This window comes from Molossus molossus, unplaced genomic scaffold, assembly GCF_014108415.1.
Source record: "Molossus molossus isolate mMolMol1 unplaced genomic scaffold, mMolMol1.p scaffold_m16_p_13, whole genome shotgun sequence".
Taxonomy (NCBI): Eukaryota; Metazoa; Chordata; class Mammalia; order Chiroptera; family Molossidae; genus Molossus; species Molossus molossus.
This window is the reverse complement of record NW_023425348.1, coordinates 20,172,774-20,195,083: the sequence shown is the minus strand read 5'-3', so window position 1 is coordinate 20,195,083 and position 22,310 is coordinate 20,172,774. Positions and strand designations below refer to the sequence as shown.

General features: G+C 38.8%; 1 protein-coding gene across 1 annotated transcript in view; it reads left to right on the top strand.

Annotated features, from left to right (window-relative positions):
- The first annotated feature begins 1,419 nt into the window (after positions 1-1,419).
- CFAP300 (cilia and flagella associated protein 300) overlaps positions 1,420-22,310 on the top strand; it is a 30,544-nt gene continuing 9,653 nt past the window's right edge. Inside the window, exons 1-4 of the mRNA XM_036259731.1 lie at positions 1,420-1,558; positions 1,775-1,856; positions 12,088-12,160; positions 19,615-19,781. Coding sequence (XP_036115624.1) covers positions 1,449-1,558; positions 1,775-1,856; positions 12,088-12,160; positions 19,615-19,781 — 432 coding nt within the window. The 5' untranslated portion in view covers positions 1,420-1,448. The remainder of the gene's footprint in view (positions 1,559-1,774; positions 1,857-12,087; positions 12,161-19,614; positions 19,782-22,310) is intronic.

Sequence of the window (22,310 nt, the reverse complement as noted above, 5' to 3'; positions counted from 1 at the left end):
ATATAAAAATTTGCTCGACAGCATTAACTATCAAGGACATGTAAACTTAAAATCACGATGAGAAATTAATACAACTTCACCAGAATGGCTATGTTTGCAAAAATTAGAACTGGAAATCTTACATTGTTGGTTGGTGTGTAAATTGATATACTTTAGAAAACTTTTTGCCAAGATCTAGTGAAACCAGTATGCCCTATGACTGAGCACTTCCAATCTGGGATATATCTCCTAGAAATGAGTGCATAAGTCCATCAAAACACATGCACCCTGCTTTGGCTGGGTGGCTCAGTTGGCTGGAGTGTTGTCCCATACACCAAAAGGCTGCAGGTTCGATTCCCAGTCAGAGCACATACCTAGGTTGTGGATTTGATTGACAGTTGGGACACAAAGTGGAAGTGACCAATTAATGTTTCTCTCTCACACAGATGTTTCTCTTCTCTCTTCTCTTCTCTTCTCTTCTCTTCTCTTCTCTTCTCTTCTCTTCTCTTCTCTTCTCTTCTCTTCTCTTCTCTTCTCTCTCTTCTCTTCTCTCTCTCTCCCTTCCTCTCTCTAAACATAGCCTCAGCTGAGAACTAAAAAATAAAAAAGATATGCACCCCCATGTTCGGGGCTACTTTCAGAATACCCTCAAACTGTAAACAACCCAAAAGGATAAGCTGTGGTATAGCAATACAATAGAGTAATAATCAACGGTGAAAAAAAATATTCTTTGTGTGTGTTTCTCTCGGTCTTCCTGCTGCTGCTGAGTAAAGGATACTCAGACCAGCTCTTGAAGACCAGGGGAAAGAAATGGGATTAGCAAAGAGGTGGGAGAGAACTATCCCCCCATTCTGAAGCCAGATCCATTGCAATTAGACAAAACAAAACAAGAATTATAGATAGAAAAGGTTTCAATACAAAATTAGAAGTATGTGTTTCTATTAAACAGCCAATTAATTGTACCATACTGTGTATGGAAAAATTGTTTTGGCCTTCGGATGTAACTTTACAAAAAAGAGCCAGAGGGTAAAACAATAGTTTCCCAAGTAGTCACATAGACATTTGTCTTTCAAAATAGATAAACTTATTAATTCAGAATACTTTTTCTTCAGGAATATTTGAGTCATCAAACTTAGATAATTATAAATCCAAGATTACAGTCTTTGAGGCTAGGAAATCAACCCATGGGCAGTAATCATTATTAAGAGTGATTGTATTGGCATTTTTTCTTCGTTTGGGACCCCTAGTTACCATAACCGCTCGGCCGGAGGTGGAGCGGTTCAAGTCCTGGGTCGGGGAGGAGCGCCGGCACCGGCTCCCAGAAAAGCCCGGGCGGAGTTGCTGCTCGGAGAGCCCGGGCCCTGTGGTGGGAGTGGCCCCGCCCCTCGCCCCGCCCCGCCCCGCCCCCAGCGTTGAGCCGCCGCGTCTCTATGGAAACGGCCCTCCGCTCTGGCGCAGACGGGACCGCAATGGCGGCAGGGGAGCCGGGGGATTTGGGCAGCTACTACTTCAGATTCCTGCCTCAGAAAACCTTCCAGTCTCTGAGCACGCAGGAGACCACCAGCCGGCTCCGCCAGTGGTGAGAGGCCAAGGGGCAAAAAGAAGAGTCCGGTGGCCAGCGTGGCTGTAGAGACACTAGCCGGGCGTCGGGACGGGCGGGGTTGGGGCGGCCCGGTCCTGACTGAAAGCCCGCGGCAGCGGTACCACCTGCGCGGGGCGGACTGTGGGTGGGACTGGCCCACGTGCTCTCCGAGGGGGCCAGCCCCAAGCTGACTTTTGCCCTCCTCTGCTGCAGGTCCATGCTGGGCAGAATCAGGGCGCAGGCGTTCGGGTTTGACCAGGTGTTTCAGCCCTATCGGAAGGATGATTTCTTTATGGTTGGTATGGGCGCTGGAGAGTTGGGTCTCTACTGATTTTAAGTTTTTTTCCCAGTTCGGCATAGATTCATATGAACACTTCATTCTGATGACGTGGTTTTCTTGGAGTTGAAGAGGAGTGAAAGATATTAGCTCATGTTCAGTATCTTTCCGTAGAGATCTTGACAGTTTTGGAAAGTCAGTCTCTCTCTGGAAAACAGGTCTCTATTTGTCATAGGCACACCTCATTTTTGAGTATTTATTACCCAGCTTTATCACCAGCTTTAATGACTAGGCTTAGCTTCAAGTTACTTTTGGATGTTTCTCGAAATCAAATCTACCTTTGTGAGAACAGATTCTAAGAGCAGCTCCAAATGAGGAATTGAAAAAAAAAGTCGTTAGCTACTAGAAGATGAATGCTTTGAAATGGGAAAAACTAATTTTAAAGCACAATTCGTTAAAATGCAGTCACATTATTTTAATTCCTGGTTTTTTTCCTCTTCAGTCAAATGGAAAATACTCTTACGGTCTGTGATACTATCTTTGCCATTGTCCTTCAGGCACTGACTTATTCACTCATTCACAAACACTTTACCTGAGGGCCTACCATGTGCTAGAAATTCTGTCAAATGCTGGATACAAGACCCAACAAGACAGACAGGAACCTGGCTTCCAGGGATCTTACAAGCCTGTGTGGCAAGACTGTCAATAAACAAAAATCAGATCATCTCATGTACAGTGAAGAAAATAATAGTCTAATTAATAAGGCAAAATATTTCCCAGGCTGCTATACCAAAGTATCACAAAATAGGTGGCTTAACACAACAGGAAGCAAGAATCCAAAATCAAGGGGTGGGCACAGTTATGCTCCCTCTGAAACCTGTAGGGGAGAATCCTTCCTTACCTCATCGTAGCTTCTGGTGGTTGCCAGCAATCCGTGGCGCTCCTTGGCTTGCAAATGCAGAACTTTAAACCTCTACCATTGTCAGCGTCACTTAGCTGTGTCTCTCTATATCTGTGTCTCTTCTCTTTTTATAAGAATGCCAGTAAGGGGGCCAACCCTACTCCAGTATAACATCATCTTAACTGATTATATCTGCAACAACCCTGTTTCCAACTAAAATCACTTTCTGAGGTTTCAGGAAGGACCTAAATTTTGGTGGGCACACTAATTCTACCCTTAACAGAGGGTAAATGGATTAAATGTCTATTTCTCTTTCCCTAAGATAGTGTTATAATGCTAATATAATATAATGCTATTGTAACGCTACTGATGATGACATTAATGACATTTCTCAAATATTCATGGTTAGATTTTTATAGTTTTAGATTTTTCATTTATACCAGTACTAGCTCTCAATAATTTTTTAAAAGAAGATGATGATTTAATTCACTGAATTTGAGAGTGCTATAAAATTTTTAATGTAAGTCACTTATTCAATAAATATTTATTGAATATTTGCTATGTCCCTGCTGGGGAATGTTAAAACAATTTGATCCAAGCTTGCAAAGTATATACAGTTTTGGAAGCTAGAAATGTAAAATATCCTCTACAACACAATAAACTAATTGCTATAATCAGGTGCCTTAAGCATAGGAAAAGACCACTTAATGGAGGAACATTGATATTGGGAAAAATGTCTTGGAGGAGAGTGCAGAATTCATTTGGGTTGTGAAGTAGACAGAGTTCATCAATAGATTCAAGACTCATCCTCATCCATAAAGCACAATCAATTTCCTTAATATCAGGTAATTTTTTTCTAATATTCAACATCTTTATATTTGTTTATCCTAATTTTTTTTCCTGTGAGGTAGATGGTATTATTCCTATATTTCAATTCAAAGAATTGTACTCATACAGTCATTTTTGTTACTCATGTAACTAATTTGGAGGAAATAAAGCATTGTGGCAAAGAACATGGCCCAGGAGAGGATTTGAATCTGCAGGGTCCCTCACTGGCTCAAGCTCCTTACTTATAGAAGCCCTTTCCAAGGAACTCTGAGAGACTCTACCAACATGGTCACATGGTCATATGTTTTTAGAATTTTTCAAAAATAGATGTTTTTGTATTCTTAGAGCCCCTAAAATTGTATAATCTTAAGGCCCTATATAAAACTTGGGTCTTCTCTATTTGTCCTCTAGTTAACTATCTGTATTCAAGTTCCAACTCTGCCACTTATAAGCTATATGACTTTGGGCAAATTACTTAACCATGAAAATAATGCTAAATATATGAGAAAATTATTAATGAAGATTAAAGATAAAATATATATAAAGTATTTCACAAATGCCTGGCTCATGTTGTTAACATTTGTGTGATACTTTACAAAGTGTTTTTTTTATAGTAATAGTGACTTCTGTTTGCCAGATTAGCTTTCAGCACTTTTTATACATTTGTCACTAATCTTTACAACAATCTGGTAAGTTTGGTGTTTTGATCCCCATTTCATAGCTGAGGAAACTAAAGCTCAGAGTGGTTAAATACTTTGTGCAAGAATGCCTAGCAAATGGCAGAATCCAGGCCTTCTGACTTAAACATCCATGTCATTTCTACTACAAAACCTTATAACTGAACAAAGGATATTGCTTAAACTAGAATTCCAGATTTTGGATTTTTCTTTCAATTTAAAAACAAATTATGGCCCTGGCCGGTTTGGCTCAGTGGTTAGAGTGTTGGCCTGCAGTCCAGAGAGACCCAGGTTCGGTCCCTGCTAAGGGCATGTACCTCGATTGCAGTTTGTCCCCAGCCCTGGTTGGTCGTGTGGGTGGCAGCCACTAGATGTGTCCCTTTCACGTCAATGTTTCTCTCTCTCTCTCTCTCTCTCTCTCTCTCTCTCTCTCTCCCTCCCTCCCTCCCTCTCCCCTTCCTACTCTATCTGAACAAAAAATAGAAAAATGTCCTCGGGTGAGGATAAAAAAAATAATTTAAAATAAAATTTGAAAATAATAAAAAATAAAAACAAATTATGTTCCAAAGTTAATTAGTAAATGGATGGTAAGAAGGAAACATTGCTTTAGTTCCTAGGTCTGTGCAGATGAACAGGGCAGCTAAGGAGAGGGAAGTACCAAAATTTGCATTGCATAGTGAACAATGATATCAAACATATCATATGCATAAGGTACTGTGGTGTCACAAAAAAGAAAGTGATAGTTTTTGACTGAAGTGGTCAGAGGAGGGTTTACAAAATACAAGTCACTTGAAAGATGTGGAGAAGTTTGTCAGATAGACAAAGTGGGGGGACAGTGTTATAAAGATGGGTGGCACGATATTTTAAAAGACCTTTTGAGCCATACAAAGGAGTTTGAGCTTTAGCTAGTGAAGAGTAACTGAAAGGTTTTCAGCAAGGCAGTAAAACGTAAAATACTGAGATCACCGTGGCAGAATTGTGGAGGGTAGATTGTTAGGGCTGAGTATAGAAGCAGTGAGACCAAATTGGAAACTTGTCTTCCAGAGAGTATATGATGATGTTCTCAATTAAGACATTAGCACTAAGTTAAAAAAAAAAAAGCAGTACCAGAATGGCCTGGAGAGATGTTTATGAAAAAGGCAATATGAATGGCAGATGATATCACTAAATGCATAGAGAGTACAAACAAACAAAATGAGTTCAGTTTTAGGCATGCTAAATTGGAGATGCATCCAAGCGGCAATATCCTAGATAGTTGAATATAAGATCACACTTTGAGTCTCAGGAGAGCGTTGGCCTCAGTATACAGTGTTGGCATCCTCACTATGGGACTAGGGTAATGAGGGGAACCTTCCACATAAATTGCAAGGAGGCTCTTAATTTACAGAGCTCTCCTGAAGGTCTGTAAAACACTTCTGCTTACATTTCATGACAAGATTTTGTTTATATCTCATGGCCACATACCACATAGACTAGAAATGCAGAATTTTAGCTGAGCATGTGGCTTTTCCAAATAAAATTGGGATTCCTTAAAGAAAGAATTGACATCGGATCAGAAACCAGCAGTGTACCATATAGATAATATAGTCAAATATCTACTTATATGTCATATGTGAGGCATATAGGAGACATACATTAAACATTATATAGAAAATAATATATTAATTTTAGAAATACTTTCAAACACTCACATTTCTTTTTAATTTATTTTTATTGTTGAAAGTATTATATATGTACCTTGTTGTTTCCCCCATTGACCCCCTCTACTCTGCTCACCCCCACCCCTGCCCTTCACCAAACTATTGTTTGTGTCCCTGGGTTATGCATATATGCATTTTATCATCAGTATCTTTGTTATCACTATAATTAGTTTATGAATCATCTAATATTTTTCCAAAACACATCAGCTTTCCTAAAATTATTAGAGATACAGAGCATCCCTTCTAATGCCTCACTGGAAATTCTCTAGCAATCCAAAACACATTTGCAACATTATGGTAGGGTGCTTTTTAAAAAATTCATTCTTTAGGTGTATAATTTTAATCTCAATAATGTAACTATCATATTGCTTTAGTTGAGGGACCTTCATGAAGACTTATTTCCATTGGCTCCAGATCCATTCACTGCAGGCCACATTGCCTACTTCGATTGCAATTTGAAAGAAAGGGAAAGGGTGAGAGGGAGAAACATCGATGTGAGAGCTGAACATCCATGGGCTGCCTCCCGAACCCCCACCCCCAACCCCATTGGGGACTGACCTCAAAACCCTGTCATGTGCCCCTGAGTGGGAATCAAAAGGGCAACCAAGCAGTGCATGGGATGATGCCCAACCAACTGAGCCACACTGGCCAGGGCGCAGCTTGTTACTTTTCAAACATGTATGTTATATAAACTAAAATAGTTGCACAAGCACTCTTTACTTTGAAAGACTTGGTAAAGTTATAAAGCAGCTTCCTTTTTTTTTATGAGGAATAACTTTGGGGAAAGCTTACTTTTTGTAATTGGGCATGTATGATGCCTATAACATGCTTACCTTTATCCTCCACCACTATATGCAAACTCCAGGGAACCAGGACTTTGTTTTGCCTGGCATAATGTAGACATTCACAAATACTTGTTGAATGGATTAATCTTCACCCCACACACCTGGTCCTCCTCACTGTTTCCTTTCTCATTAAATGACAATCATTCTGCCTGTTTTGTTTTTTCATGAAAAAATTTCAGGAGTCATTGATTCGTCTGGCTTCCTTTGTCCCTTCCTCCTAAATATTCATTGACTCCATCTACTTCTTTACCTCCCTACTTGCTATGGGCTTGACTGATGTGAACATCAGTTTGTCTTGGATTACAGCAGAACCCTCCCACCTAACCAGTCTCAATAGCACTTCAATTCATCCTCTACACTACACCCAGAATTAAATTTTAAAAATAAGACCTAATCACCTTTCCTGTGCTTAAATCCCTTCAGTGTCTTCCTATTGCCCTTAGATCAAAATATTGATCAATCTAGGTAGATCTTAGATCAGGATCAAAATTTTTTACTTGACCTACAAGGTATAGTTTAACTTCCCAACTTCATCTGACCATTGCCCCTTGGATTCTGGTCACACTGAACTTCTTTATTTGAATGGGATACACTCCCTCTTTTCTCACATTACAGACCTTAAACTTGGATTTTCTTCTTCTTAAAAATAAAACTTTCCAGTGTCATGCTAAAACCAGATCAGGACAGCTTAACTACTAAATTTTCAGAAATCTTTGCTGATTGTTAAACTATTGGCAGCTTAGAATCCACCATGGAAATCAGCAGATGCTCAAATCAGGGCTTTGGGGGGGGGGGGGGGTAGGAGTATCAGTTGTTAAACGTTTAGCATTATATCCCTTTGCTCAGCCAACAGTTACTCACTTCTCCAATCTAAACCTGAATGTTCTTTTCCACATTAACCTTTCTTTCCAACATTATTAGATTAGATCTGCCTGTTATGTGCTTCCTATAAAATACCCTACACTTCATAATACTCATGGCATGTTAGTTAATACCTCGCCTTTTAGTCTGTAAACTCTCTAAGGGCCAGGATTGTGTCCATTAGATTTTGGAATTAAGGAATTCAAGTGTTCTTTTACTTGATAATGGGAGCTGCAGCCAGTTACAGAAGAATAACTGGTAGAGAAAAGAAACAGATAAATTTCTTTTTTAAGAAGCTATTTAGGAAAAGAATAATAGCTTGAAAGGAATGTCGAAATAAGAGAAATATTTATTGCAACAATTTAAGCACAAGGAACAATTAATAGAGTCAATAGCCTCTATCCCAATCTAATCCTATCTCCTATCTTCACTCCACCTCTCCCCACAACACTATAACCAGCACTTCTGAGGTAACTATTGTTAATGTTTTGGTATATATTCTTCCATACTTTTCTTTATGTTCATATAAATGGAAGCTTTATTTCATTTTGTGTGTGTATGTGTTTTATAATACACATTACTCTTAAATTATTATTATTCTACTCAAAATGCTCATGGTTTTCCTTCAGAGTCAATATAGCAGATGTTTATTGAGTAACTGCTATGTGTCAGGCCCCATTCAAGGCCCTGGGAGTATAACAGTAAGAAAAACAAGGCTCCTACCCCTGTGGAGCTTACGTTCTATATGTACTTTCTTTTCCATTAACTATTGTAAGTGTACTGTATTTTATTCAGCCTTTCTTCTATTGATGAAGATTGAAATGTTTCCAAGTTTTGACACTGCAAACAGTACTATAAAAAATTTCCTATACATAAATCTTAATCCATTCATGGTTTTATTTCTGCAGGACACAAACCCAGAAGTAGAATTTGTTGGATCATAAGATATGCATGTTTTTAATGTTCAGGATTAATATACAGTTACTTCCCAAAAGGTTGTAAAAATTCATACTTCCACCAGCAGTGTGTGAGAATGCATTGTTCTTGGTACTTTCACCAAAGTTACCAGTCTTTAAATCTTGCCAGTGTAATGGATAAAAGTGATGTCTTCTGGTTTTTATTGTCACTTCTCTCACTGCTCTGGACGTTGAGCATCTTTTCATAAGTTTATTGGCTATTTGTATTTTTATGTGATTTTTTATATCATTTGGCCATGTTTATTTTTATATGTTTATTGATTTTAGAGAGAGAGAGGAAGGGAGAGCGAGAGAGAAACATCAATGTAAGGGAGAGACATTGTCCAGTTCCCTCTTGCACACGCCCCAACTGGGGATCAAACCCAAAATTTTTGCTCTCCAGGAGGACGCTCCAATGAACTGAGCCATACCCCAGGGCCCTTTGGGCATGTTTAAATCAGGTTTGTTTGTTTGTTTTTAATTTTTTTTTCTTTATTGATTTTAGAGAGAGAGGAAGGGAGAGAGATGGAAACATCAGTGAGAGATAACATCAACTGGCCGCCTTCTGTATGCTCCCCACTGAGGATTTGGCCCACAACCTGGACATATGCCCTGATCAGGAATTGAACCGGCAACCTCTTGGTGCATGGGTCGACGCTCAACCACTAAGCTACACCAGCTGGGCTAAAACAGGTTTTTGTATCTTAAACATTGGGGATGTCAGCCCCCATTTTTATTTATTTATTTACTTATTTACTTACTTACTTATTTACTTATTTATTTATTTATTTATTTCTATCTATCTATCTATCCTCAGCCGAGGACATTTTTCCATTTTTTGTTCAGAGAGAGTGGGAGGGAAAGAGAGGAAGAGAGAGAGAGAGAGAGAGAAATATCGACGTGAAGGGGACACATCGAGTGGCTGCCACCCACACGAAAAACCAGGGCCGGGGACAAACTGCAACTGAGGTCCGTGCGCTTAGCGGGAACCGAACCCTGGTCTCTCTGGACCACAGGCCTTCACTCTAACTGCTGAGCCAAACTGGCCAGGGCCCCATTTTTATTTATTTATTATTTTTTGGTATGTGCCCCTAGCATGAACCCAGGACTCTCTGGTTCGCAAGCCAACGCTCCAACCGCTGAGCTAAACCGGCCAGGGCTATTTTTTTATTTTTTATTTATTTATTTTTAGAGGGAGAGAGAGAGAGAGAGATAGAAACATCAATGAGAGAGAACATCAATCGGCTGCCTCCTACATGACCCCCACTGGGGATTTGGCCCACAACCTGGGCATGTGCCCTGACTGGGAATCAAACCAGTGACCTCTTGGTGCATGGGTCAGTGCTCCACCACTGAGCCACACCGGCCTGGTTCAGGCCCCATTTTTTATTTAATTTTATTTATTTATTTATTCTCACCTGAGGACATTTTTGCATTTATCTTTAGATAGAGCAGGAGAGAGAGAAGAAGGGGGAAGAGAGAGAGAGACACATCAACTGGTTGCCATCCACACGACCCCAGCCGCGGCGGGGACAAACTGCTACTGAGGTACATGCCCTTAGCAGGAACAAACCCAGGACTCTGGTCCACAGGCTGACGCTCCAACCGCTGAGCCAAACCAGCCAGGGCTCAGGCCCCATTTTTTAAAAAATTATATTTGTGGCAAATATTTTCTCCCAATCTATTGTTTTCTTTTATTGCTTATCATAGACATCATTGTTTTTACTTATTGCCCAGCACCTTTTAACATACATGTAATTTGGGGGTTATTTTATTTTTAGCAAGTCCAAAATGGAACTCAAAACACTTGCCTCCTTTGCACTCAGAGCACAAACCTGAGGTCCAAGTTTACCAATCAGACTTATCAGTACAGATCTGGGATTTCAAAGTGAGCAACGTAAGGAAAAAAGTGCGCGGAGAACCCATTTCACTGGCAAAAGTGGTAGCAGAGGCATCCAACTTTCAGGCCAGGCTGTCCTGGCACAGCAGTGCCTTAAGAGAATGGATGGTAATAGCTTCCTTTAGTGCTTGATGGGGCTGCAGCAACGATGACTGTTTCCTCATCAGGGCAGTTCTGCTCTGTATGATTTTGGATTGTTCCCAGGGCCCAGCCTTTAGCTGATTCTCCCCTCCTGAAAATTATGTGGACTGCCTGAGATGCTTGAATGAGTTTCTCCTCTGACTTTTTCAGCCAGAATCAGCTGCTCGTGGTTGAACTAAAACTTGACTACTTTATTTTCTTTTGCCATGTAGCAAATTTTATTTTTAGGAAGTCAAATCTATGACTTATCTGTGGTGCTCCCTGGATAGATTTAAATAGACCGTCACTTTAGATTTAGATCTAGTTAGGGAGGGGTGGTAGTAATTACCAAGACAGTTAATTGGGGAAACAAGATTGAAGGAAAACAAAATTTTCAAATATTATATAACCTCATCCTTTTCATTGTAAATCATTATTTTCTATTTATTAAATTGTCAAAGCTATCTATACCTTGACATAGTGTTGTTCATACTGTTCCAACTTGAAATTAACAAAACTTAATTTCTTTTTTTTATCCTCACCTGAGGACATTTTTGCATTTATCTTTAGATAGAGCAGAAGGGAGAGATGGAGGAAGAGAGAGAGAAACATTGATGTGAGAGGACACATCGAGTGGTTGCCACCCACATGACCCCAACTGGGGCTGGAGACAAACTGCAATCGAGGTACGTGTTCTTAGCGGGAACCGAACCTGGGACTCTCTGGTCTTCAGGCTGACGCTCTAACTGCTGAGCCAAACCAGCCAGGGCAAAACTTAATTTCTTTTTTTCTTTTTTTAATTTTTATTTTTTTATCCTCACCCAAGGACATTTTTCCATTTTTTGTTCAGACAGAGTGGGAGGAGAGAGGAAGAAAAAGAGAAACATCGATGTGAAAGGGACACATCGAGTGGCTGCCTCCCGCACAACCCAACCAGGGCCGGAGACAAACTGCAACCGAGGCACATGCCCTTTGCGGGAACTAAAACCGGGTCTCTCTGGACCCGAAGGCCAACGCTCTAACCTCTGAGCCAAACCGGCCAAGGCAAAACTTCGTTTCTTTTTTTTTTTTTTTATCCTTACTCGAGGATATTTTTCCATTTTTTGTACAGATAGAGTGGGAGGGAGAGAGAGGAAGGGAGAGAGAGAGAGAAACATCGATGTGAAGGGACACATCGAGTGGCTGCCACCCGCACGACCAACCAGGGCCGGGGACAAACTGCAACCGAAGTACGTGCCCTTAGCGGGAACCGAACCCGGGTCTCTCTGGACCGCAGGCCGACGCTCTAACCACTGAGCCAAACTGGCCAGGGCAAAACTTCGTTTCTTTATAAAGCATTTATTACTTAGACATTTTACTGATTTAAAATTATCTTTCCCCAATTGAATTAAATGAGCTTTTACTATAGTTATTTGTAACAAAGTATCTATCTAACTTGTTTTCTTTAAATTTGTATTTTAGGCTTTTTTCAAAGACCCAAATGTTATTCCCAATTTGAAGTTACTTTCAGATTCTGGACAGTGGATTACATTAGGTAAATAAAATTTATTTTTATCTTTTCAGATGACTATTTTACTATTATAACAAAATTTTGTCTCAGGAATTTTTATTAAAATACAAATTGTGAGTAGTCATTTGTTTGATAACATCAAGGTCAAGTGTGATCAGCTGTGCCAGGCCTGCCCTGCATCTTTTCCTGGCTTAGCACATAAAAGCAGTTTTTCTCTTTTCATTAATTTGGAAAGTGTTTATTTTGCACCTTCCATGGATTCTGCCAGATACAGGGAACATTAAGATGAATAAGAGAAAACTGTACTCAACTCAGTATGTGAAAAAATATGTGCAGTTATATATCATAGGTGCTACCATAGCAGTGGAAGCAGAAGGAGGGAAGTGGGCAGTTGTACACGGAGGAAGGGGTCAGGTAAGATGCCACTGATTTGAGGATGCTTGGGCAAAATTTCATTTGAGGCAGGGTAATGGATTTCTGATAGGAACCATATAGCCACTATGGAACATTCTTAAAAAATAATAATACCTGTAACTCCAATAAACTTTATTTAAAATAATAATAATAATATGTTAAATCTTGGAGGAGTCTTAAATTCTCAAAAGGAGCACTTTATATAGCTAATGTTTTCATAGTACATTGAAACACAGCTAGAAATCTTTAAGGAAAATTACCCAAACACTTAGGAACACTCAAACCTCTAGATAACTCTCAGGTCAAAGAATAATTCAGAGTGTTAATAGAAGACTATTTTGAAAACAAAAAAACATGAACAATATATATATATATTTAAATTTTTATTTTACTTTTAATTTTAAAATTATAGTTGACATACAATATTATTTTAGTTTTAGGTGTACATCCCCATGATTAGACGTTTATATAATTTATGAAGTGATTCCCCTCCCCAATAATTCTAGTACCCATGTGACACCAAACATAGTTATTACAGTATTATTGACTATTTTCCTAATGTTGGCTGTACTTTACATCCCCATGACTGTTTTTGTAACTGGCAATTTGTACTTAATCCCATCTCCTGGCAACCATCAATTTGTACACGAACACTATATTTTAAATTTTAGATTGAGGCCTCTTAACAATCATCATTCCATTTAGAAGGAAAATCTGGTTGGTGATGTGAATTTGTACTCAAGAAAAAGCAAGTCGACTTTAAATTGGATGGGGTTGTTTTGGTGAATTCTTACATTGAATTTTTATGGAATTCTAGTAACCTTGCAAAAAATAACTTTTCTTGGTATTAGTCAAAAACAAGACTACAAACAGTTCATGATGTTAGACTTGGTAGGTCAGATTTTATTGCTTTTGGCTAAAGGACTACTGCAAAATTTGTAAAGTAAAAAGCTGGTACAGCATGATCTTCAGACTACTTACAAAGTTAAACTGAGTATCTGAGCAAATATATTTACCAATTCAGAATCTTCAAAAGGAAATAATTAGAGCTATGTATCACTGTGTTTATAAAGCATGTTTACAGTAACTAGTCAATTCATTTACAAAAAATAAGGTTCATTGAGAAAAGTATTCAACCTTCCCTCATGTTGGTACATACTTCACAAATTACTGACTTTTTTCCAGTGTTTAAAGAAGTATTGCAAAAAGAGAGATTCTAAAACTCCACATGCGCCTGACAGAATCAATTAGTACTCTGAAAAACAGGGTAGAAGAGGTAGCACTCATTTCAGAAGCAGACGTTTCTAGTGGTTTGCAAGTATTCTTCCTTTAGTTTGTTTTTATCTTCCTCTCTGTACTTTTCTTCTTCTGAAATATGGTCTTCTCTCTAATTTTCCTTTGAGGGCCTTGATAAGTGAAGAAACAGCTTTTTAAAATGAGAGAAAGAACATTCTTCTAGCAAGTGAACCAATGTTAAAAAGAGTGAGATGAAACCTCCTTCACTGCTGGCTGCACTACCCTGATTGCTGGTTGTTAGTGCTGCTTCATCCTCTCAGCCAGGTGCCATAGCCTCCTTCATTTAGACACACTTTGCCCTTTTTTGACTTACATAAAATGGGTGCTTTCTGTGTGCTCAGTTAAGAGTATTGTATATATTATTCTCAAAACAACTCTGAGAGAAGTTATTATATATCCCTATTTCATAAATGAGGAGTCAGAGGCACGAGCTAAGTAATTTACACAGTTTTGCACAGCTGGCTAGGTAGAGTTGAGATTCAAATCCAGGCTCCAGAATTCAGTACCCTGACCGCTACACCATCCTGCCTCTGCCACTTCTACATTAATGAGGTTGCCTGAAAAGCACCAAGTTTGACACATTTAAAATGAGACACCCAGTGTATTATAATACTATTATTAAGGGGGAATATAATCCTTTTTTAACTTTCTATGTGATCATAATGATACATTATATATCTTATAAATGCTGGAGACATAATTTAACCAAATTCCTACATAACAGACAGCATGTGCTATGGACTGAATTGTACTACTCCAAAATTCTTCCCACCCCCCCAAAAAAATTCTTATGTTGAAGCCTTATCCCTTTAATGTGATGGTATTTGGAAATGAGGCCTTTGGGAGTTAATTGGGTTTATAAGAGGTCTTACAGGACCCTCATGATTGGATTAATGCCCTTATAAGAAGAGGAGGAAATAGCAGAGCTCTCTGTACAATGTGTGGACAAAGGTAGAAGGCAGCCACCTGCAAACCAAGAAAATCTAATCAGCCAGCACCTTGATCTTGGGATACCCAGCCTCCAGAACTGTGAGAAATAAATGTCTGTTTAAGCCACTCAGTCTATGATATTTTGTGATAGCAGCTCGATCTAACTAATACCAATTTTGGAAGGGGAGTGCTGCTGTAACAAATACCTAAAAATGTGGAAGTGGCTTTAAAACTGTGTAATGGAAATGGATATAGGCTGGACCAGTTTTGAGGTGCACGCTGGAAATACTGATATTAAGGTTGATTCCAGTGAGATTTCAGATGGAAATGAGGACCATGTTATTGGAAAGGCAATTCTTGTCATAAAATGGCAGAGAACTTGGCTGAATTGTTTTTGTGTTTTGTGAATGGTAGAACTTACAAGTGATAAAAATGGAAGTTTAACTGAGGAGACTTCTAAGCAGAGTGTCAGAGGAGTAGCTTAGTTCCTTTAAAATGCTTAAAGTAGAAAATGAAAAAAGAGAGATGAAGTGAACAAGTAATTGTTAAGCAAAAAGGAACCAGAAATTGAGGATTTGGAAAATTATCAGCATATCCATGTTGAAAAAAATGAGAAAGTTTGTTCTAAAGGGAATACTAAGAGTGTGGCTGAGCTACTATTTGATAAAGAGATCTCCGGGGTTCAATCTGTGGACTTAATCGGCCATTTCAGCAGAAGCCAGAAATAGAGATGGGGATTGTACCAGCAAAGACACTGCCAGCTTGAACAAAAGGGAACAGAAAAAAACAAAATGAAATGATGGCTGTCAAACATCTTAGATCCTACAGGACCATATCATGGAGCCATTTGGCTGCAAACATGCTCTATTTTTCAAGAAAACAAAAGAGCTTACAGTGCAATCCAAAGAGTATCAGGGCCACCCCTTCAATTTCAATAACACACTTGGGGAGAGAATCTCAGAGGTGGGGCCACTGCCCTAGTGGATCTGGAATGCAATGCAATGAACCAAAGAGGATTATTTTGGGGCTTAAATCTAATGGAATTTGCCTTGATAAGTTTTAGGCTTGCCTGGAATCATCATTTCTTCTTTCCTATTTCTCTCTTTTGGTTTTTGTTTTTTTTTTTATCCTCACCCGAGGACATTTTTCTATTTTTTGTTCAGGTAGAGTGGGAGGGAGAGAGAGAGAGAAACATCGATGCAAAAGGAACACATCGAGTGGCTGCCACCCACACAACCGACCAGGGCCGGGGACAAACTGCAACCGAGGTACGCGCCCTTAGTGGGAACCGAACCCGCATCTCTCAGGACCGCAGGCCGACGCTCTAACCACTGAACCAAACCGGCCAGGGCCTATTTCTCTCTTTTGGAATGGAAGTGTCTATCCCTATACTTGTCTCACCATTGTATTTCAGAAGCACATAACTTCTCTGGTTTCACAGGTTTTTAGCTGGAGAGAAATTTTGCCTCAAGATAAATCATACCCCTAGTTTCACTTATACCTGATTTAGATGATATTTAAATGAGACTTTGTACTTTTAGACTTTAGAGTTGATGCTGGAATGATTAAGACTTTTGGTGCTGTTGGGATAGAATAAATGTATTTTGCATATGAGAAGGACATGAATTTTGGGGTCCAGGGGCAGAATGTTATGGACTGAATTGTGTCCCTTCAAAATTCATTTATTTCAGTCCTAACCTCACCCCATGACCTCATCTAACCTTAATTACTTACCAAGGGCCCCATGCCCAAATACCTTTTCATTGGGGGGTTAGGACTTCAGTATATTAATGTTAGAGGGATATAATTCAGTCCATAGCAAATGCTATTTTTTTTTTTGAAATTTTATTTATTTATTTATTTTTTTGTTACAGATATTTTACCTTTTTACCCCATTGGCACCCCCCACCCCACCCCTCCACCCTGTCCCCGGCTTAGTTGTCCATGTCCATTGGTCATGCATACATGCATATAAGTTCTGTGGTTTATCTCTTCCCACCCCTCCCACCCCCCATCCCCTCTTCTGAGGGATGTCAGTCTGTGCCCCACTTCCATGTGTCTGGGTCTACTGTATTCCTCAGACTGTTGTGTTCATTATATTCCGTATATAAGTGAGATCATGTGGTATTTGTCCTTCTCTGCTTGGCTTCTTTCACTTAGGATAATACTTTCCAGGTCCCTCCATGTCGTCTCAAAGGATAAGAGATTTTTCTTTCTTACCGCTGCATAGTATTCCATTGTGTGCAAATGCTATTTTTATGCCTCAGATTAAGTAGTTTGTATTTATTATCTTCTCTCACCATCCAAACCCTCCTGTCACTCCTCAAATCAGAACTTGGGTACATTTGTTAAAATGGCAGGTTGCCCAATGTTAATCCCTCGTTCTGTGACCACCAATCCATCTTCAAAGACTGTCTTGCTCTTCATTGCTCTTGTTTCATTGGTCTTCTAATATTGATTAGACCTACTCCATCATTTTCTGTGGTCTTTTCCCTTTAATCCCCCAGAAGATTTTGCCTCTAAAACAAAATGAGCTTTTCTTAGCAGCATTACCTTTTTTTTTTTGCTTGACAACAGGTATTTATTTCATTTATTATTTTATTTTTTCCATCACCATTTATCCTCTCTATGCCCTCTTCTACCTTCACCCACCCCCTCTTGCCTGCAATCACCACAATGTTGTCCATGTTCATGACTTCTCTCTCTTTTTTTCTTAATTCCCCCCACCACCACCAACATCCAACCCCTCACCAGAGCTGTCTGCCTGCTCTCTATCTATGAGTCTGTCTCTATTTTGCTTGATAGTTCAGTTTGTTCATTCAATTCTACATATGAGTAAAATCATATGGTACTCGTTTATCTCTGACTGGTTTATTTCACTTAGCATAGTTTTCTCCAGGTCCATCCATGCTGTCGCAAAGGATGAAATTGTCTTCCCTTTCATGGCAGAATAGTATTCCATTGTATAAATGTACCATAGCTTTTTTATCCACTCATCTGATGGACACTTGGGCTGCTTCCAAATCTTGGCTATTGTAAATAACACTGCAATGAACATAGGGGTACATATATTCTTTCAAATTAATGTTTCGAGTTTCTTAGCATTACTTTTGAAATTATTGAGGCATCTACAGTTCCTGGCTCTGGGCATCCTTCTTGCCTTTACACTAGCCCACCTAGCAGGACTCTAGGTGGACAGTCAGAAAGAGGAAATACAAATAATCACCAGTATTATTCCTCTGAATCTCAAGTGATTTCTCAGGTGAAAGATCTGGCAAATGTATGGGAAGAGGACATACCAAGGACCACAACACCTTGGTCTACAATCTCCCTGGAACTTTGAAGAATGAAGACTACCACCCCTCTATATCTGAGTGAAAGCATGTATATGTGTGGGTGCATAAAAGAGAGAAGTTGAATGATTCATTGAGGCAGTAATAAAAATATCACTGTAATCTTTATATACTTTTTAAATTGTTTTTATTGTTTTTTTTAGAAAGAGAGAAAGGGGGAGAGACAGAAACAGCGATGTGAGAGCAGCATTGATCAACTGCCTCCTGCATGTCTCCTACTGCGATCAAGCCCACAACCAAGGCATGTGCCCTGACTGGTAATTGAACCAGGACCTCTGTATAGTATTTACTTTTTTGCAATGAACACTGTAAATGAAATCACAGTGAAGATTTTTAAATGAAGAGGAACATTTTCAAGACTTCCTCAAGGACTTTAGAAATACCCATTAGGTATATTAATTAAAATGTTTGTAATAGGCATTAAGTATAATGCAAATCCAAAGTCATATAAAGTAATTCCTTCCCAGCCAGTGTGGCTCAGTGGTTGAGCATCGACCCATGTACCAAGAGGTCACTGGTTCAATTCCCAGTCAGTGCACATGCCCAGGTTATTGGCCCGATCCCCAGTGGGGTACATTCAGGAGGCAGCTGATTGATATTCTCTCTCATTGATGTTTCTGTCTCTCTCTCCCTCTCCCTTCCTCTCTCTCTAAAAATCAATAAAGGCAAAAATTTTTTAAAAAAAGTAATTCCTGCCCTGGCGAGTTTGGCTCAGTGGTTAGAGAATCAGCCCGTGAACTGAAGGGTCGCAGATTTGATTCCTGGTCAAGGTCGAGTACCTGGGTTGCAGGTTTGATCCCCAGTCCCAGTGAGGCAACCAATCGATGTGTCTTTCTCACATTGATGTTTCTCTTCCTCCTTCCCCTCCTTTCCATTCTATCTAAAAATCAATGGAAAACTATCCTAAGGTGAGGATTAAAAATTAAAAAAATAAAGTAATACCAGTGCTTTTATAGGCAATTCTGATACATGCATTAGAACTTATCTAAGAAATCCCTACTGTACACAAAACAATGTATTTTGTTTATTTATTTTTTGTTAAGATAGAGCAGGAGGGAGAGAGAGAGAGAGAGAAACATTGACATGAAAGGTACACATCGAGTGGCTGCCACCCTCACGACCCAACCAGGGCGGGGGACAAACTGCAACCAAGGTACATGCCCTTAGCAGGAACCGAACCCGGGTCTCTCTGGACCGCAGGCCCACGCTTTAACTGCTGAGCCAAACCTGCCAGGGCTATTTTAAAACACTTCCTAATTTACATATCCTTCATCTAGACATGAAATGGTGAAATTTTTCTATAAACTTTTAATAATAAAATGAAAAAGCTGCAAAATAATTTAATAAAATTCTTAAACTAATGCATCTTTTAAATAAAAGTCAGATTCTATTACTTTGAAGCTCTACATAGTAATGCTTACTTTTAAGTAATTGAGAATATTAAATTAATGTTTATATGTCTATTTATAAAATATCTTTTTTCAGGAACTGAAGTGAAAAAAATTGAAGCTCTAAATGTTCCTTGCACACAGCTTTCAATGTCATTTTTTAAACGGTTATACAATGAAGATATTGTACGAGACAGTGGACATATTGTTAAATGTTTAGATTCTTTTTGTGATCCTTTTCTCATTTCTGATGAGTTACGAAAGGTAAGTACAGAATTTTAAAATTTCACAATATAATTTTATATCAGGAAATGCTTCATGTCAAAAAATTTGCCTGTCTAAAACCCATAAAATATCTCTTATCAATGAATAATGATCAGTAATAATCATTACATTGGTAGATTTCTTCTTGGGTGAGACTTTAAGTATCAACTTAATTATTTGTGTATTTCAGTAGTTATCAACGAAGTGCTACTGACATCTGATGGGTTGAGGCCAAGGATGCTGCTAAACATCATACAATACACAGCACTGCCCCTCACAACAAAGTTATCTGGCCCAAAATGTCAGTAGTACAGTACTAAGGTAGAGAAATCCTAACCTATGTAATTGATGGCTATTTTTTCTCAATGTGGGGCTCTTAACATACCAAATGAGTATTTAAAAACATATCTGGAGTAAAAGAATCTTTTCATTTCATCACTAAGATCAAAAAAGCCATTTGATGCCTGGCCGGTTTTGTTCAGTGGTTAGAGTGGCAGCCTGCAGACCAGAGAGTCCTGGGTTCAGTTCCCACTAAGGGTATGTACTTCGGTTGCAGTTTGTCCCCGGCCCTGGTTGGGGTTGTGTGGGTGGCAACCAGTCGATATGTCTCTCTCGTGTAGATGTTTCTCTCTCTCTCCCTTCTCTCCCTCCCACTCTATCTGATGATAAATGCAAAAATGTCTTTGGGTGAGGATAAAAAAAATTAAAAAGCCATTTGATTAAGTTAATTTTTGTTATAGTGAGAGATATACTGAACTTGAAATCAGAAGACATGGATTATTTACATAATTTCTGAGTTACCTGCAAGATAGTAATAACTATAGGCAAATCATTCAATATGTTGAGCCTCAAGATCTTACCTGTACAACATGAAGATTAAAATGTCCCTGCTAGGTCCTGGCCAGGTTGCTCAGTTGCTTAGAGTGTCATCCCAATATACCAAGGTTGGAAGTTCCATTTCTGGTCAGGGCACGTATAAAAATCTACCAGTGAATACATAAATAAGTAGAACAACAAATTGATGTATGTTTCTCTCTCTCTCCCTCTTCTTTCCTTCTTCTCTCTCTAAAATCTAAATATTTTAAAATGTTAATTCTACCTTCTTCCTGAAATTGTTGAGAAAAAGAGTGGAGGAAGCATTTAAATGTACTTTTTAAAAAGCATGAAATGCTGTTAAAATGAAATATTATTTATCATTATTTTAATTATTGAGAAAGAGTATTTACAAAGTGGTTACTAATTAGGGCTTTGTTATCAAATACATGTAGATTCAAATCCAGGCTCTGCTGCTTTATAACTGATACTTAATATCTCTAAGCCTCAGTTTCTTTATCTATAAAATGGGACTAGTATAAGAATTATGTGAGATAATTCATTTAAAGTGCTTAGCACAATGCCTGGCTGTTAGTGAGCTTTTGATAATATTTACTACTACTACTAATTACTATTATTCTACATTAAGAGAGAAGGGAGATGTACAAGTCTAATATATCATAAATCTAGATAGGAATGAACTAGCGATGCTACTGATGCACCATAGTGGACACAGAAATCTTGTCTGTAGGAGATCAGGAGGCATCCAGCTAGTCTGTACATTGCTCTACACTAGTACAGTGCCTAAGAGAACTCTTAGTTTAAGAAAATAAAATGAACTAATTAAGAATAACCAAACTCACCCAATTGAATGAGACTATATATCATTTGGTCTTAAGTGAATTTATGTATAACAAGGTAATATAAATACTATACAGTGGGGATCTGATTTTACCTTCTGCTCCTTCTTACCAAGGATTGGAAATTATTCAGAAAGTGTCTGGTCTAGTCTTGGTTTCTCTCCTTTTAGATACGACTAAGCTCAGCTCTTCTCTCTGTCACTGATCTTTGTTGGCATACTTAACCTTTTTGTCTCAAGGCCTTTACTCCTAATTTTGGAGAGTTCACCAACACCTCTACAGAGAGAGCCTCAGCAATGGACTTTTTAAAAAGGAGGATTTGCTTTCCAACAGAGTACTCTGTTTAAAACTGCCTGCTGTGACCTGTCTTATTTATGCCATGAATAGCACCTCTATTCAGGAAGTGCTGGGACTCTGCTTTTCTGCTTGTTGCCTGTATGTTTTACTCTTGTGTTCTTTGCCACTCAGTGGCAACTGGGAAAGTTTTAACTTGGTTATTTTCTGACTGAAAACTAAATAAATAAATTCCAGGTTTACCTGAAATAAAAAGGGTCCCCCATTGTACAGCAACACGGATTCTGTTGGCACACTGTGTAACTTAAGTACTAATGATAATAACCTCCTTTCTGACCGCAGCTCGGCAGTTGGACTCATTAACCATTGTATACCAAATCTCTGAGGGCTACACAACTAAACTGGTCTATGTGTGAATGGAGAGGGAGATCAACCATAGAATGTTATTATTTAACAATCATTCCAAAAATTTTTAAATTGCACGGCCTAATCAATTCAATACATGAGAGTGCTCAAAAGGAATGTGTTAACTATTCATTCTTTAAATTAAATTTATGGAGGT